Source organism: Centruroides vittatus, unplaced genomic scaffold, assembly GCF_030686945.1.
Source record: "Centruroides vittatus isolate TY-2023 unplaced genomic scaffold, ASM3068694v2 scaffold_450, whole genome shotgun sequence".
Lineage (NCBI taxonomy): Eukaryota > Metazoa > Arthropoda > Arachnida > Scorpiones > Buthidae > Centruroides > Centruroides vittatus.
The window spans coordinates 2717389-2735667 of record NW_027122709.1 but is presented as its reverse complement, the minus strand read 5'-3'; the positions used below and the strand labels follow the sequence as shown (position 1 = coordinate 2735667).

Here is an 18279-nt window from a genome sequence, read left to right as displayed (position 1 = left end):
CCTGAAAATTTCAGAAAATTTCGACAAAAAGCACGAGAGTTATTAAGCTTCAAAGAGAGTAAACAAAATCGTGCCCCCACAAACACTAGCATCTATACATACAGAAAAAACCCCTAATTTTTGTATTTCTTCACGTTTCAAGGACTCCCGAGTCCAAAAGTGTAAAAATCTTGGGAGAGGAGTCATATTTTGACCGATGACCATGCATTCCCTCTGAAAATTTTGATTTTTTTCCTCTTCTCGACAGTATCAATCAATAACAACGCTTTAAGTGTACTACAGCGGGATTCTCCAACTACAAACGACCATCACTAGAGGGCCTTCGACGAAAACGAGACGAGAAGTTGACTACAAATGCACGTGAATAGTGACCACGTGCTAAAGTGTCGTCGACTGTCGACCGATATCATCCTCCTCCTCCATTCTCTTACGCTCCCAACTATCACACAACAACCGGAAATTTTGTAAAGAATAGTAAGTTGCAGTCATTTTACTTTTAATATTTTATTATATATATTTATAAACACTTTTGTTCTTAAACCAGGAATTTACACAAGAGTAGATTTGTAAAATGAGAAGCAATTTATTTAATAAATAAGAATTTGAAGAGGATGGTTCAATTAGTTACATTTAAGGAACAGTTCTTTTATAATATTTTACTACTTTTTCAATTAATGGAGTGGAACGAATCGTGCAAAAAGAACATCAGTATTGGATTCTTAGCATCTTTTAGATTTCATGACAGCATGGGTAAACTTATAGCTGGAACCATTCCTTTAGCAATCGATGATATCAATAGCAGGGATGACATTTTACCAAACCACACTTTAAGTTACATACCGGGAGACACTGGAGAACCCAACACTCCCATGGCAATCAGGAAGATGACACAGATGAAGGACGAAGGGGTTGTGGCCTTTATTGGTTTCGAATTCAATTGTGCATCCGAAGCTCTGGTCGCTGCAGCTTGGAATCTCCCAATTATCACTTACGTAAGTTTAATTTTCTTCGGAATTTTTAATTATTTGATTCTAAATTAAAAATTCTTTCATTTCACTTTCCATACTTTCCATGTATACTGGTATAACAGAGGGAAAGTATGGCAATCGGACAAAAAATAAGCCACAAAATTCTTATATTTTTGGACTCGAGGACCTTGGAACGTCAAGAAATGCAAAAAAAATTCGGGGTTTTTTCTCTATGTATGGATGTTTATATTCGTGTGTTTGGGAAACACGATTTTGTTCACCCGCTTTGAAGCTTAATAACTCCCGTGCCTTTTGTCGAAAATTTGTGAAATTTTGCAGGGAGGTTTGTGTATTAGGGGTATCGATGCTATTAAATTTTGGTGATTAAAAGTCGAGGGGGTAGGGAGATAATGAGGGCCGTATATATCTCCGGTAGGATCGGACTTAATGACGATTTTACTGGTTATTAGCATTTACAATTTTTTTATAAAACCCGTCTCTAACCTCAGAATTAAACTTTATGCCTATATTACAATAATTAAAAATATAAAAAGTTTTTAAAATAAGATATCGTAAATGTGGCGACACCAAAATTTTAAATTGTGCCTGGAAAGTTAAGCAATTCGTTGCTGAATTTTTACTTATTTTATGCCACCGATAACTCTAGATTTACGTATTAATTCCTCTCCGTACTAAGGCTGGTTTAATTACTTAAATTAGATAATTAGAGTTGTTTATATGTCAGAATTTATTGCCCTTCAGCAGTTTAATCAATATTAATTTTTAGTATCTTTGGGATATTTTTAATATAACGTTTTAACGAATCTACGATACAAATGAATATTAAATAAATTTAATTTATAAAATTGTTTATATATATATACCAATTCGCTGTGTTTTATTTGTTTTTTGGCCTCTATCTTGCTTAACTCTAAAGACAAAGGAGAGGAATGAGACAATCAGAAATTCACTACATCCGAATTGTCTGTAGACAATTTCTGATTGTGATCACTGTTGTTTACGTCATTGTTTTATTTTATTTTTTTACTTTTTTTTCCTTATGATTAAGCAGATAAAATCTGTTTTTGCTGTAAGCCCCTAATACTATCATTAGCAATCATCTAATCATCTCTTCTCCAATCAATGTTGATATCTTCTTATTTTTCTCAAAAAATTCCACTTATTTCTTTTTATAATAAAATAATACATTGTTTTTTTATTTAAAAAATAAATAAATGTTCTAGTTAAATATTTATTTTATACTCATTTAAACATTTTAAGCACGAATTAACGATTCTTACTCTTAAGTAGAGAGGAGCCATTTTTAGAATAATTGCTCTTAAAAAAAAAAAAAATAATAATAATTGTAATTTTAAATATTTATTTTTTTAAATTTGATATATTTTAATTAAAAACACGTATTTATTTTGACTATTTTTAAAGATTTTCTTAAAGATTTTTCCATCAAAAGTTTGGTTTAGTGAAGACGAGTGATGCATAATACATTTACTACGTATTGATTCAGTGTTGTTGATAATGTCTGTCTTCTTCTTCTTCTTCTTCTAGAAAATTTTAACCCCTCATAAAATTAATAAATTGCTTAAAATTTTAATTTACATTTATTTCTAATTTTTAAAAAATATTCAAATAAATTTCTTTGAATTCTATTTTTATAAAAGTTCATTAATTTGTTTATTGGATGACGAAGAAAATATTTTCACTTTATAACTTTTAATTAACTTATTATATGAATTAGGTTAAAAGTTTGACTTAATTAAACGAAAATTTCTAATTTTAAAACCAGTATTTTTTTTTAAATTAAAAAGTTTTTGTTAATAATTTAAAAAAATCTTGTTTTATTACGTATCTAATAGGTTTATAATTTTATAAACGATGCTGTGCATTAGTTTAAATTAAATACTAAGTGTGATCAACAGTCAGTTAACCATTGTATATTTTAATACTTAATCATAAGAAAAACACGTTACTCTAAGCTCAGTTAACTCACGTAAAGATTAAATTGCTATCGTATCCGAATGCTTTAATACTTAATCATATTCGTATTAACAACTGAATCTGAAATAAAAAATATGGTTAACTGACCGCATAAAAATTAAAAAAAAATTAATTCATTGTTTAAAATTTTAATTTTTTAAGTAAAAAGTAATAAAACGTACGATCAAACATCAATAAAAAAAAATAAATATATTTGTATCCTCCAGAGATTCACGTCTGCGAAGTAACGATTGCCTCATAAATATTATAATAAATATTTGAAATTTTTAACATTACGTAATTTTTATAATATATTTTATCATTTCAACACGATTTTAAAACTATTTTTAATAACTTTAATTCTTTTATAATCAAGTATAAAAGTGCCATTTGTAACAGTGGAACTACCTATTCAATAATTTTATTAATTTACATTTAAATTAACTCTTAGATCGGGTTTTATATAATATTATATATATATATATATATATATATATTAAGGTTTCTTATTATGTTCTTATTTCCTGGTTATTCTTGGTTTCTGTTTTTCCATCTCCACTAAAGTAAAGCCAATGTCAAATAGAGAGAGAGAGGGAGAGAGTATCGATTGCAATTAAATTAAAACAACTATAAATACTATCGACTTCTATACAGTAAATTATGTAATAAAGTAAAGTATCAACTCTTCAATTAAATTAATGAGAATTTTTTAAGTTTCTATGAATGAAATTGGAGAAAGAATAAGAGGAAGTGGCTTGTCAGCATCCGCATCACTTCCTGTTTCCATATATTTGTGTATGTTTATTCTGTGGCCAGATGGAGATGTCAAAACAGTTTTCTCATACAATTCGAACCCGAGGAGTTGACACAGTGGCCCCATTTTGGAATTAGCTCCGAGGGATATCGGGAAGGAAGTGCTTTTAGTCGTAAACATCTTTACGTTTCCTAGATATATCTTGCAATAATTACAATAACATAAGTTATTGCAAATTTTATCAAACGTTTGCATTTCTCCAACGAATAAACATTCTTTCTTTATTTATTGAGTTTAATTAAAAAGTTTCTTTTTAATTAAATTTCTTATATTCATAAAATAAACGTTTTAAAAATAATTCTACAAACCATTTTACTTTAAGAGAATTTTCTTATTTCTAACTCTTCTATTAATGCGAATAAATAATTTTAAATTGTAGTAGAATAAAATTAAACTTTTTCTAATATAAAATTATAATTATTTTCTCTTATTTTCACAAGAATTTTGAATTAAAAATTAAATAATCCAGTAACAAGTTGCTTAACTTTTCCGGCAATATTTAAAACTGCGTGTGTGGCACCATCTGTTACGGTATTTTATTTTAAAAATCTTTTTATATTTTTAATTTTATAAAATGGTAAAAAGCTTACTTTTGATGATACGGACGGGTTTTATAAAGAAAAATTGTAAATGCTAATAACCAGTAAAATCGTCATTAAATCAGATCCTATAGAAAATACGACACACGAACCTCTTTATCCCCCACCCCCGTTGACCTTTAACCACCAAAATTTACTAGCATCGATGCCCCTAATACACAAACCTCTCTGCAAAATATCAGACATTTTTGACAAAAAGCACGGGGGTTATTAAGCTTCAAAGTGGATGAACAAAATCGTGTCCCCCATAAACATACACTAGCATCCATACATACAGTAAAAAACCTCCGAATTTTTTGCATTTCTCGACGTTCAAAGGTCGTCGAGTCCAAAAATGTAAAAACCTTGAGGGGTCATTTCTGACCGATGGCCATACTTTCCCTCTGTTATATATAACAGAGCCGGGAAAGTAAAAATAAAATATATAATTATTTAAATTTGCTTTGTATATTAAAAACGCCAAAATAACGAGCTATATTTTTGTGTCTTTCCCTAAAATTTTAAACATTTTTTCAAAAAAAAAAAAAAAAAAAAAACACCGGAAAAGCTTTAAACTCCTCCAAAACACTCATTGACAACCTCATTTTGTCATTTTGAAAAATGAGATTTTGCATAAATTACTACAAATTAATTGAACGTATTTTAATTTAGCTTCTGCACAAATAAACATAAATATTACTTGTGTTTTCATTTACTTTTTCTTCGGTTATTGATGCACGATGCACAATTAATTTTAACTGTCCTCGTGACGAACCTATCAATTGTTATGAAAGTGATGAGGATGCAGCGATAGAAAGGCTGATTGATGTTTGTGATTTATTCCTGATGAACACGATATCTTTATCTAAGATGAAATCAAATTCGTTTCCTTATTTCTACACCTTTGTTCCTCCAATATAAATCTATTGTGCAACACGTTAAACAATTTTATTTTTTGAATTATTTTGGTAAATAATTGCTTCTAAATGTGGATTATTTCCATTCTGTCCAGTAAAAACTATTATTTACCATTTAAAATTATATTAAATATTATAAAATTTACACATTTTTTGGCAAGTATTTAACGCTGTGTATCCAGGTTACACTAGTTAAGAACTTCGTAACAAATATAATAAAAATCGCAGTTAAAAAATGAATTTATGCAAATATAAAATTATTGAATATAGGTCATGCATAAATTTTGTTACTTTAAGAAAATATTTATTTTAAAAAATTGTTTTTTTAAAATAATTTCTTTGCACTTTACTTTTTTAAAATCTACCTTAAGCTCTTCTTACCTTAATCGTTCACTTTACTAATCAAGTGCCCTAATTTTTTATCTTATAAATAATTGTAAAAACATGCAATGAATAAAATATGTTGAGAATAATTAAAATAATAAATAAATAAATAATTGATGGGGAAGTCACTCGATAGAAGTCGTTCGTGTGTTGATATCACTCAAGTCTTAAGACACTCTTCTGTCTTTGGCATGGGCGTAGCCAGGAAGGGGCATGGGTAGGCACGGCCCCCACGTAGTTAACCTGGTGCACCTCTCCAGAAAATTACCGCCCCCCCCAGTTAACCTGGTGCCCCTCCCAGAAAATTACAGTCTCTACTAGGCCCCTCCCATAACAAAATCCTGGCTACGCCAATGGTCTTTGGTACGGATCTATTGAGGGGGAGGAAACGAAATGAACTTCATTCGCTGTGTCCATCGACTAATCAGGTGAAGCAACGACATAACTTCAAAAACAATTTAAAAAAATCGAGTGGTGAATTCGCTATACTATTTTTCTTTTTCTTGTGTGACATTACGTCTTGTAGTGTTTACGATTAAACTTTGCCCGGTTTGTAAAAGTTTAAAATAATGCTAAATAATATAATCAAGTATTTAAGTAACGTATTTGAATAAGAGAAAAATTTAGTTTTTACAGTGGTTTAACTAATTTTTGGATCATACAGTGAGAAATAATATCCAGAATGTCACTAAAATTAGTTGAATGGGCTTTTTCGTATGAATTTAAATATCTTAAAATGATCAATTTACAATGGTTAAGACATTTTTTGGGTGATTTTATATATTAAAATAATTTTAAAAATAGTGAAATGAAGTTTAAATTATTACATAATTCTATTTTTTCTGCAATACACTTAAATTATTTTATTTTTAAATAAACAATTTTATAATTAAAGTTTTAATTACTTTAAAGTAAATTCTACCAAATCAAATATTTGTTTGGAATTGTTTTAACTCTGGAGATTTTATTTATAACATTGATATTGATTCTTAAAAATATAAATTAAATCTAAAATAGTGTTATTAAAAATGAAATAAAATTTTATTTTTGAATTTAAAAAAAAAATCATTTTTTTAAAAATTAGTATTATAATAAATACATAAAATATAATTTAATTTTTATTAATTCTATATTTTTAATGATTAAAAAATATTTTATTTATAAATATTAAATTTTATTTTAAAAAAATGCAAATTAAATTGCAAAAATAAATAAATCAAATTTAATTTATTAAAATTGAAAATTGTAAAGTGATGATGATGATGTGAAATTTTATAATGTGTTAAAAATTGCATCTTTTTCCAGTAATATTATTAAATTAATTATATACATATATATATAAACTAATTATCATGTAATTAAAAGTTAATTTTAAATGATATTCCATAAATTTATATTATTTATAACTGATGACGCTGCAATTTCGATGTTTTTTTCCATTGCATCTCAATCTAAATTACATCCTTTACATTCATTTTGTTTAAGTATTTCATGTTATATTTTCTTCAAAAATAGATAAAAAAAAACTGTATTTTAAAAATTAATCAAAATTAAAAATTGAGATTTAAAATATATGCTCTCCACCTCAAATTAGTAGTGGCTTGCCCCTGTACATCATACTTTTCCTGATAACAACAGAGTCGTGCCGGTCATCTATCTATCACCTTTCGGGGAAAAATTTTTAAATTGAAATAACGTGACTTCCGGTATACGCCGAAAGTTCGTATACAGTTAATCTGAGCCTCCTACCCGTAAGGTTTCCAGATATTGTCTCGTCTTTCTTCTATCTAACTCCATTCTCGAGAAGGAAAGATGTCTACGATTGTTTCAAATTGCAGTCCAATAATTATTAATGGTAAACAGAAGGACTATAAGCATGTTATTTAATTTAAAATTTCTTTGATAACTTGAGAAATACAAGAAGAATAAAGTGTGAGTCCGATAAATCAAAAATTGCGCTTTACTCTTTCCCCTGTCAATGTGCTTACTAGTGTTCGAATGGATAAATCTACTTAGCACCGTAGTTGGTCGCGGGTTCGATTCTCATCAAAGTGGAGATTTTCGGGTTTTCTTCACGTGACTTTCTACGGGCCCTTTCCATATGTTGCATTTCCTTATTCCAACAATCGAACCTATTGTTTTATGCAACTGGAGGAAATTTTTTCCTCTACGTATAGAAAATCTGCAACGTAGAAAACTTCACACAGGTGATAAATTCATTTAACGCATCATTATTATTCTCAGAAGTGAAATTATTTGCTTTACGTATTATCGCATCGAATTTATTACTGCATGTAAATTAATCGAGAATACAATTAGGTCAAACTTTTAATTATACAAATCCTTTTAAAATTGTTATTAATTAAAAGGAAAAAATAATACTAAAAAATGTACAATTCGTCTTCATTTAAGAATTTATCTTTTTTTTAAAAAAAAAAGAATTTCGACATTCTTAATCTTCTCCGAACAATTTGAGGAGTGAATAATTTGAATAATTTATCTTAATATTTTTATATTATAAATTAAGATACAGAATTAAAAATTATGTTGGCATACTTTTAAAAACAGATATTTTAATTATTTATTAGCCAGAATGCCATAGTTGCCTTTAACGAAGTAATGAGTTTATTGAAAATAAACAAGAACTCATCAAAATTTACTTCCTGGAAATAAATATATACATTTAAAGCAAACTTTTTCAATATTTTAGATTGTTTATCAAAGATTTTTCAGCTAATTTAATCATATATCTGAGCGAATTGCAAATTCCTCCAAGGATTTGGATACTCTTCTGGGATGCAAATAACTTCTTGAAATTTTTCGTGTTATAAAAAATAAATTCGAAAAATGATTTTATTTATTTACTTTATTTATTTTTTTATTATTTAATTCTTTCAGAACATTTTCAGTTTGCTTTATTTCAATTATACAGTAATTTACACACAGTACCTCATACAGTATTTTAAAAATTATGCTTTAATGTTAAACGTTTTAAAAAATGTTACGTTAAGTCTGTTCCAAAACAGGCGTTTAAACTTATTCTGGAATAAATTATATGTAAAAGTGTGTCGCCAGTGTGAAGATGATATTGATACCGTGCAATCGATAATAATACGTGTCAGTTAGTGCCACGTAAAGCGTGATAAAGTCTTAATCAAAATGTAATTTCAAATATAAATGTTTTTAAATATTTTAAAATAAAGTTTAAAAAAGAGAAAAGATATAAATAAGATGCTCCGGATGAAGGATGAAAATTTTAATTAACTTCTGATTTCCGGTAATGGATCGTGTGTTCACAATAACCAAAATTTGAATATAGATTTTACTTTCCCGGTTCTGTCATATGTAATAGAGGAAAAGTGTGGCCAATCGGTCAAAAAATGACCCCCCAAAGTTTTTACATTTTTGGACTCGGAGGACTTTGAAACGTCGAGAAATGCAAAAAAATTCAGTGATTTTTTTCCACGTATGGATGTTTGTGTGGGAATATGATTTTATTTACCCTACTTGAAGCTTAATAACTCCCGTGCTTTTTGTCGGAAATTACTGAAATTTTGCAGGGAGGTTTGTGTTTTAGGGGCATAGATGCTGTTAAATTTTGGTGGTTAAAGGTCGACGGAGTGGGGAGATAAAGGGGGTCGTGTGTCGTATCTCGAACAGGGTCGGGTTTAGTGACGATTTTACTAGTTATTAACATTTCAATTTTTTTTATATAACCCATCCCTACCTTCAAAAATTAAGCTTTTTGCCATTTTATAATAATTAAATAATATAAAAAATTTTTAATAAAATATCGTAACGGATGGCGCCAGACACTCAGTTTTAAATATTGCCGGGAAACTTAAGTAACTCGTTGCTGGATCTTTTTCAATGATTAAAGTACCTTTTTTTGTTTATAAAATTATTTCTTACACTGAGTAAACCTGTACAGTACAAGAAACATTTTGTTAATATCAAATTTTCCTTTATAGTAATCACACAATACTAATGCATTGCGTACTGTATATAGTAACATGCTTTAATATAATATGGATAGATTCATTTGATCCAGATGTTTTTGTATATAATCAAGACTCTACTCCTGTATCGATAATAACATTCGGCATAAAATATCAGCACGGAAGAGGAAATTGTCGAATCGTAAATAGTTTATGGCGTGTATGAAATAACTGTCGTATGTTGCCAAGAATAAGAATTCTGAACGATTAACGGATGAAAAGTATAGGGCTGACTTGTTCGGCAACCGGTGCAATTATGAGTTCGAAATTTTGTTCGTGAACCGAATTGTTCGAAAAGTGAAACGACCATACGATTTGATGAGAACACGTCGTTTTGGGAAATTCGTGTTTGAATTTTCCATAATTTATGATTGTTGTGCATTTTTTCCCATTTTCGCTTATAGCGATCGACCCCATTGTGGGTCGGCCCCGCCTGCAATACGCTAAATTGTGGCCCGCTATGTACTCAACGTGTTGATTCTTCTTCTTATATACCATCATCAGTTGGTATTTAGTTCATATCAATTATTTTTCGGTTTTAGTTTATATTTTACAGAACTTATTTTTCTACAAAAAGATTTTGTTTTTCGGAATTCTGGTTCATATTTTATTTTCTATTTTTGTTTTACATTTTTTACGTTTCTTAATTAAAACCAATGTTGAAATTTAAAATATACAAATGTAGAAATGCATAATTAAATTATTTTAAATTGATTTTTCTTCCTTATCGTTGGAAATCACTGAGCAACGAAAATAAACAAGGAAAAATTTTGAAATTCTCACATAAATTTAGAATTTCTCGCTGTTTATTATTTTTATTTAACGAAATCTTATAAATATAGATTTGAAATTTAATTTTTCTATTTTTTAAATTTTTAGACACTAAAATAGCTTCGAATATAAATATTTTTACATTCCTTATGTTTACCTTACCAATAATCATCACATAAATCAGTAATGGAGTTAAATTCCCATTTCAATTATAATTCACATTAGGAAATAATATATGATACATAATGGATCTTAAAGGGTGGATAAATCAATTATGTAATAGTTTTAATAGAATATTTATAACTTCGTTGTTAACTTCCGTATTTCAATCGTGATAAATTGGCTTCTTCATACTGAACTGTGTTAAACTGAAAAATACAAAGTTGAATCTGGAATTTCTTTTTGGTAATTGATACGTGATCTATCAAATACATTACTAAGTACAGTACATATTTATAGAGTAAAAACTATAAATTATTTTTCAGCGGCCATTTTATAAACTTCTCCTTTGCTAGAGACGAAAATGTTTAAAGCAGAAATTATTTGCTACTCTAAAATTCGAGATGAGAATTGAAACCTTAGGAGCAAGAGGCCCGATTATAAGAAGTTCTGATTCAAACCGAAAGTCATGTAATTTCAATTCAAAAATTTTCCTCTGAAAGGTGTTTGATAGATGACCGGCGCGACTCTATTGTTAAAGGAAAAGTATGATGTACTGGGGCAAGGCACTACTAATTTGAGATGGAGAGCATATATTTAAAATTAAATAAATTTAAAATATGATTAAAAATTGCAACTTCGGCATTATGACAATGTCACTATAATAATAATTATTATTATTATAGTCTTTTATTTTAAGAATTGTATAGGAAGTCGGGAACATCTTCGTAGGAAAATAATTGGATCCTTCACATCTCGTCATAAACGAAGTTCCGAAAGTGACAAAGATTTGGGAAATCTTTCCAGAAAATGCAATAAAAATTGCTGATTTTCTACGAGACAAAAATTCTGGACAATTTTTTTTGTAAAAATATTCCAAACAACCCTTTTCGTTCTATCGATTCTGTCAAAGAGAATTCGCTCGATTTCTCCAAAGGAACATTGAATTTTCTAAGTAGTAGAAGTTTCAAAAAATTATTTTTATATTTAAAATTAATTTTCGACTCGTGTGGTAAATCATTACGAAAAATTCCAGCAACTGGTTGCTTAACTTTACCGGCAACACTTAAAACTGCATGTGTGGAGCCATCTTTCACGATATTTTACTTACAAACTTTTATATTTTTAATTATTATAAAATGGCAAAAAGCTTAATTTTGAGGGTAGGGATTGGTTTTATAAGAAATTGTAAATGATAATAACGAGTAAGGTTGTCATTAAGTCCGATCCTACTGGAAACGCGACTTCCTGTCCCCCACCCCCTCGACCTTCATTAAAAATTCTATAAAATTTTAAATTAAACATTATATTATATATAATAATGATTACGTTCGTTCACCATGAAAGTTTATTATATGTATAATAAATTTTTATGATGAACATAATGATTATTATATACAGTAGAATATAATGACTAATTTAATAGAATTTATTTTAACTCACAAGAAAGTAAAAGACCCAAAAGATAAAACACTTTTGTAATTTCTGTTAGTCTGGCTCACCTGTCAGTTGGTAAAACCTTTGACTACTAGTAGGCTTCGGGTTGGCACCTGACCGTGTGGAGTTTTTGGGATTAGCCAACTTAGCCTAATTAGGAGCCAGTTTCTCGTAGAACGTTTTGGTGTAATGGTGTTGTTTTATCAGATACAACTGTGATCTCGAAGTAATCCAATCTTTTTTTGTCAATTATATAAGATTTTCTTCTTTTTTATCCATTTATTTAATGCTTCAACAAAGATATTTATTACACTTTAATACAGTAATCTAAGTTTCAAATTTAGTCTTCGAAATAAGTTATAAAATATGAGTTACTTGCAAAACAATTTTTACTTTCTCGGCTGTTATACATAACAAAAGGAAAGTATGGCCGTCGGTCAAAAAATGACCTTCCCTCAAGATTTTTACATTTTTGGTCTCAGGACACCTTGAAACGTCGTCGATAAATGCAAAAATTTGGGGGTATTATGGCTATCTATTAGAGATTAAGCGTAGAACTACGCTTAATCATATTCGTTTGACTTAAAGATGTATGACGAAAGAATGATGTAAACAATAGTGTCATTCTTTACATCATTCTGTCGTAAATCTACGTAGGAACCACTTATGATTATTTAAGGACAAAATAATTTTAAATTTATCTTCTTATCACTGTTAAATTTTAGTTGTAGTTACGTGATATTGTGAGGAACTAGCCGGTGGTACAAAGTTGGAAAAGTACTTATGTACCGCTTAATCTGCAGTGCAGTCAGTAAGACTGGCCCTCTGCGTCGAAGGATGGCTTTTTGTATGAGTGAAAATGCGGAGATTGGCGATCGCGTAATCACCCTTCTCCTAACGTCAGGCTCCCGACACCAGATAGTCAATTTTGCGGGCTATCACGCGTTAAGTTATTTAGAGATATCTGTGACGTCTGAGTGACAACGTCCGTATTATATCATAGGAGGTTATTTCAAGTGGAGCGTTACGTGAGTGGTACATCTTCCTAGTTCAATTAATGAGATCATGTTAACACAATAACAAAATATTTAATAAAACTAAACTAAATGAATGAATACAAGTAAATACAATTTTGATATACAGCTAATGGAATTACAACGATATATTCGAGACTTATTTTGTGGAGATACCAAACTATCTATCTTATATACTAAGACCTATCTCGCGGAGAGAGAGTTTACAAAATTCTACAATATACTACCTTTATAGTACTTTTCTTCGCTTCATTTCTTTCGTTATATCGAGAGAGAAGATCGCTAATAGTCATTCGTCTTGTATATGACCAGTCGGGTTAGGAACTATGCGACATTTGTATGGCTATCTTCTTACGAAGATCTACGATAGTTCGTTGGAAGGTCTACCTAACATGTAGAATTCTTCCCTGTATGAGACTACCTAGATGGCGGGAAAAAGTCCCCTTTTTATAGAGACGGCCCAGTATCGTGTGCAAAGGCTGTTTCTGACTCAACTTTCTAGTCAGCCGATGAAAGGAAGTTCAACTTCCCCTCTCAAAAACAAAAGCATTATACATCGTTTTTGTTAAAATTATCAAAGTCACAAAATATTACATTTCTATTCGAAATTAAAACGTTTTTTTCACAAATATTTTCTTTAAATAATTAACCTTTCTAAACCATGCATCTCATAATATCATCTTTAATATCGATAGTGGAATTAGATACACGAAAATAAAGACCAGGTATAGAAAGCTTAAGAGCAGGAGGCCCAGATTAACTGTATATGAATTTCTGGTCTACATCGGAAGTCACATGATTTCAATTCAAATCTTCTCCCAAAAGGAGTTAGATGACTGGCACGACTCTGTTGTTATCAGGAAAAGTATGATGTACAGGGGCAAGACACTAATTTGATTTCGAGAGCATATATTTTAAATTAAATAATATCATTGCTAACATTCTGCTGATGTTTGAATTGAAACTTTTACAACTGTTCCATTAAAATTCGCAGACGAAACAGCGAGCTGATCAATTTTTAAATGATAATTTTATAAAACATTCTCAAAAGGAAAATTGTAGTTAGTAAACGTTTCATTGCAACAACCACAACAACGATGAAGAGTTTAAATCGATTTTATAGAGAAAATTTCACGAATTTCAATTAAGTTTGAGTATTATTCGAGCTCGAATTCACCATAAATTTGTAAAATTTCACGTATAAAATTTCGCGATTTATTTTGACATATTTTTTTGAGGATTTTCCATTGTAAATCGTGCAATTTTTTTACATAATCCTAGCATAAATGTATAAGTAAAACTTCAATTAAACATAATCTAAATTTTAAATCGTATAGATGGAAAGAATTAATAAATTGCTAAGATAGAAATGGCAAACATTCCATAAAACCAACGTACGTCTTCTATTTAATTGATGCCTGTTGATCCTTCTTAATCTTAATTTTTAATTATTTAACACTTCCAGAATTATTTTTTTGAATTAATTTAATAGTAATTTTTTAAAATAAATCCACATAATTCTACTTTAATATAATGTTATTTTATATTGTACTGTACAAGTCACATTTTTTACTATAATGGACTTTAATTTTATTTCGGTTTACAATTGAAAGTAGGTCAAAAAGAATTTTAAAAATTCAATTTTGAACATTTATTTTCATAAAAATAAAATTTTCAACGTTACCTTTCTACTTAATTAAATAACAATAAATATCATTAATTTATTCGTCTAATTTTTGAGTCCTTAATTAAATTTTCAAAAAATAAACAAATTTTACATAAAATTAAACTAAAAAAATATATTTATATTAAAACTTATTTAATTAATTTAAATAATTAGTAATTAATTATCTCAAGTGTATTTTAAAGCAGCTTATATAAATTAGTCATAAATAAATAAATACGCTCTCGGAGCAAATTAGAAATAATTTTAATGAATTTTTTAACGTGAAAACATTTTTATATGTATAAATATCAAGTTGTTAGAAAGTATTTTAAGCTTAAATGATGACTTTTTCAGAATTTTTGACTCGCCAATATATATAAAAACGAAAAAGCATTTAGAAGTGATGAAACTTTGATAAGGGATGCTGGATGGAGGATTTTTATTGAAAATTCATGCAATTTAAGAGAATTTACTAAAACTCATACCGACACGTTATGAATGTCAAATATTTTTCTATCCACTACTATATAAATCGGTTAGAAAAATATTTGGAGTCAATGAACTCTCCTATAAAGATTCATATAAGATTCATACCGAAATTATTGGATTATTTACAGAGTTAACTCGTGATAAATTTGAATCGTGCCCTATTGATAGAATGACACGATTCCCCAGTAAATAATCCAAAAATGTTTCATTTCATAAAAAATATTTTAATTTTAGAATAAATTCCAAGATCTTCGATTCTTGCACATCTAATGCTTTTCCTATATACACCACAGTATAATATATAACTTTAAAGTTATTTTTAAACTTAAATATTATACTTTCGCGTATAAAAGTATTAAAAACATATTGATTTTTGTTATAATAAAAAATATTTTATGCATTTATCTTTGTGCAATAGTATAAGATGCGAATAATGTGTAAGTTCTCTTCAATGTCGATATACTTCATCTTGCCCCCGTATAAATACTTTAAATTAATTTTAGGAGATAAATTTGAATTCGAGTACTTTATATTTGTTAAATTTTAATTCATTAATTTATATTCTAGTGATTTGTGATCATCCAATTAATTGGTCTTTATAAACAACAGTGGTAAATCGGTTCTATTTTGAAACAATTAATTGAGCTCCTTTAATTAATCTATGTGAAAACTAATTGAAAATGATAGATTTTGGCTTTAAATTCTGTACAAAATTAGCTTATACAATATTTTAGAAGACTAATTTATTATTATAAATAAAATAAATTGTGTGATGTCGCGAATAAATGAGGAAGAATCTTTCTCATTTCTCATTATTGAGGATTATTGACATTCCTTCCTCATCTAACACAAAAGAAAATTTTTTGTTTTTTAGGAAATTTTCTTTATTTTTTATGAATTTTTTCATAATTTTGTTATTATTAAATTTAATATACACTAATTTATTAAAGTGTAAAGAAAGGTTATGAATCGAATTTTTATAGATGCGAATAAAGAATTAACGTACAATTTGGTTACATAATTTTCATTTGATCCATTTAAAACGATAAATACTTATAATTTTATTAAATTTTTATTTATCTTTAAAAGGAAATTGAAAATTTAATAAACAAAATACACAAATTTCAATCACTTGGCTTATTTTAAGACAATTTTGTCGATGAAATTATGAAATAATTATCAAATCTTTTCTTAGAAAATAGATTAAATAATAATTTAAAATTATTATTGTTTTAATAAAAATACTGTAATTTAAAATACAATTAATAAATTAACTTTTTAAACTTAAATTTTGTTTCGGCACCCGAATCACTCGAATAAGTCCACTTTTCTATCAATCTTTATCATGAAGTTTTGGGGTGTCGCGTAGTATATATTTTAAGTTAAGAGAAATAAAGAAATTTCAGGGGCAGGAGGCTCTGATTAATTGTATATACACTTTCAATTTGGGTCAAAAATTGTGTAATTTTAATTCAAAAATTTTTTCCCAACGGAGTTAGATACATGATTGCACGACTTCACTGTTAACAGGAAAAGTATGATGTACAGGGGCAAGACATTACTAATTTGAGGTGGAGAGCATATATTTTAAATTAAATAAATTAAAATTATGATTAAAAATTGCAGTCGGTATTGTGACTATGTCACAATAAATAATTGCTCGTTACAAGTTCACTTTTCTTTGTAACCACTTCTTTTACATAAGATGATGATAAATACGATCAGGTATATCAGTGATTCTCAAAGTGGGGGTCGTGAAAAATATTTGGGGGGTCGCTGAAAAACTGATGCCAGATCAATTTTTTTCAAATATTTTATAAATTTACTATGGATTCGTGTTTAGAAATAATAGAAATAAAAAATGTATAAAATAATTTTTACTTAAATAAATTGCACTTATAAATAATAAAAATAATATAAATATTTAAATACGAGCCTAACCCCCTCCCTCCGGGATGTTTTTTGACACATACTTATTCTTTGGGGTCCTTTGAAATTTTTAAGTGCAGAAGGGGGGTCGCAGTCCAAAAAGTTTGAGAAACACTGAGGTATATGATCATATTTATTATTATCATGTGATGTAATCGAATGTGTTCTGTTACGTATCGCCTTACGTAAAACGAAACAATTATTTAGAAAAAATATCATGAAGCACATAACAGCTTTATGAGCCATACATTTTACTTTTCCGACTCTGTTATATATAACAGAGGGAAAGCATGGCCATCAGTCAAAAAGTTACCAACCAAGAATTTTACAGTTTTGGACTCGGGGTCCTTGAAACGTCCAGAAATGCAAAGAAAAATATGGATTTTTTTTCTATATGTGTAAATGTTAGCGTGTCTGAGGGGACGTTTTTGTTCACCCTGTTAAAGATTAATAACTTCTGTGCTTTTTTTCGACAATTTCTGAAAGTTTGCAGGGAGATTTGTGTATTAGGGATATCGATGCTATTAAATTTTGGTGGTTAAATGTCGAGGAGGTAGGGAGATAAAGGGGGTCGCGCTTATCTCCAGTAGGGTCGGACTTAATGAGATTTTACTGGTTATTAGCATTTATATATATTTTTTTATAAAACCTATTTTTACTCACAAAATTAATCCTTTTGCCATTTTATAATAATTAAAAATATAAAAGTGTTTTTGAAATAAAATATTGTAATAGATGGCACCACCAAAATTTTGAATGCTGCCAGGAAAGTTAAGCAACTCATTGCTAGATTTTTTCTTCATGAAATCTTTTGGAGATTGTTTCTTACGAATTTAAATGCTAACTTTTCAAAATTTTTATACGTAATTTCATAATTCGACACTACTTATTTATTATAATTAGTTCTTTTTGGGCTGGAAGACCTTTTTTCTCTTTGTTTTTGTCACCTGAATTTGAAAATATTACTTGTTGCATCTCAGTTTATACATTGAAAATCATAAATTCCTTTGTTCCAATATCTAACCGAAGAGATAAACTTGATATTGCTCTTTTCTGATTCTCACGCTCTTCCATAGAATTAATATTTGTATTTTTGGAATAGGAACAAATATATAAAGTTTTGAATAAACTACAGGATTT

General features: G+C 28.4%; 1 protein-coding gene across 1 annotated transcript in view; it reads left to right on the top strand.

Moving 5' to 3' along the window:
* The first annotated feature begins 271 nt into the window (after positions 1–271).
* The window catches only part of LOC136989242 (guanylate cyclase 32E-like), a 51289-nt gene continuing 33281 nt past the window's right edge, over positions 272–18279 (top strand). Inside the window, exons 1-2 of the mRNA XM_067287356.1 lie at positions 272–474; positions 545–992. Of these exons, the coding sequence (XP_067143457.1) occupies positions 612–992 (381 nt within the window). The 5' untranslated portion in view covers positions 272–474; positions 545–611. The remainder of the gene's footprint in view (positions 475–544; positions 993–18279) is intronic.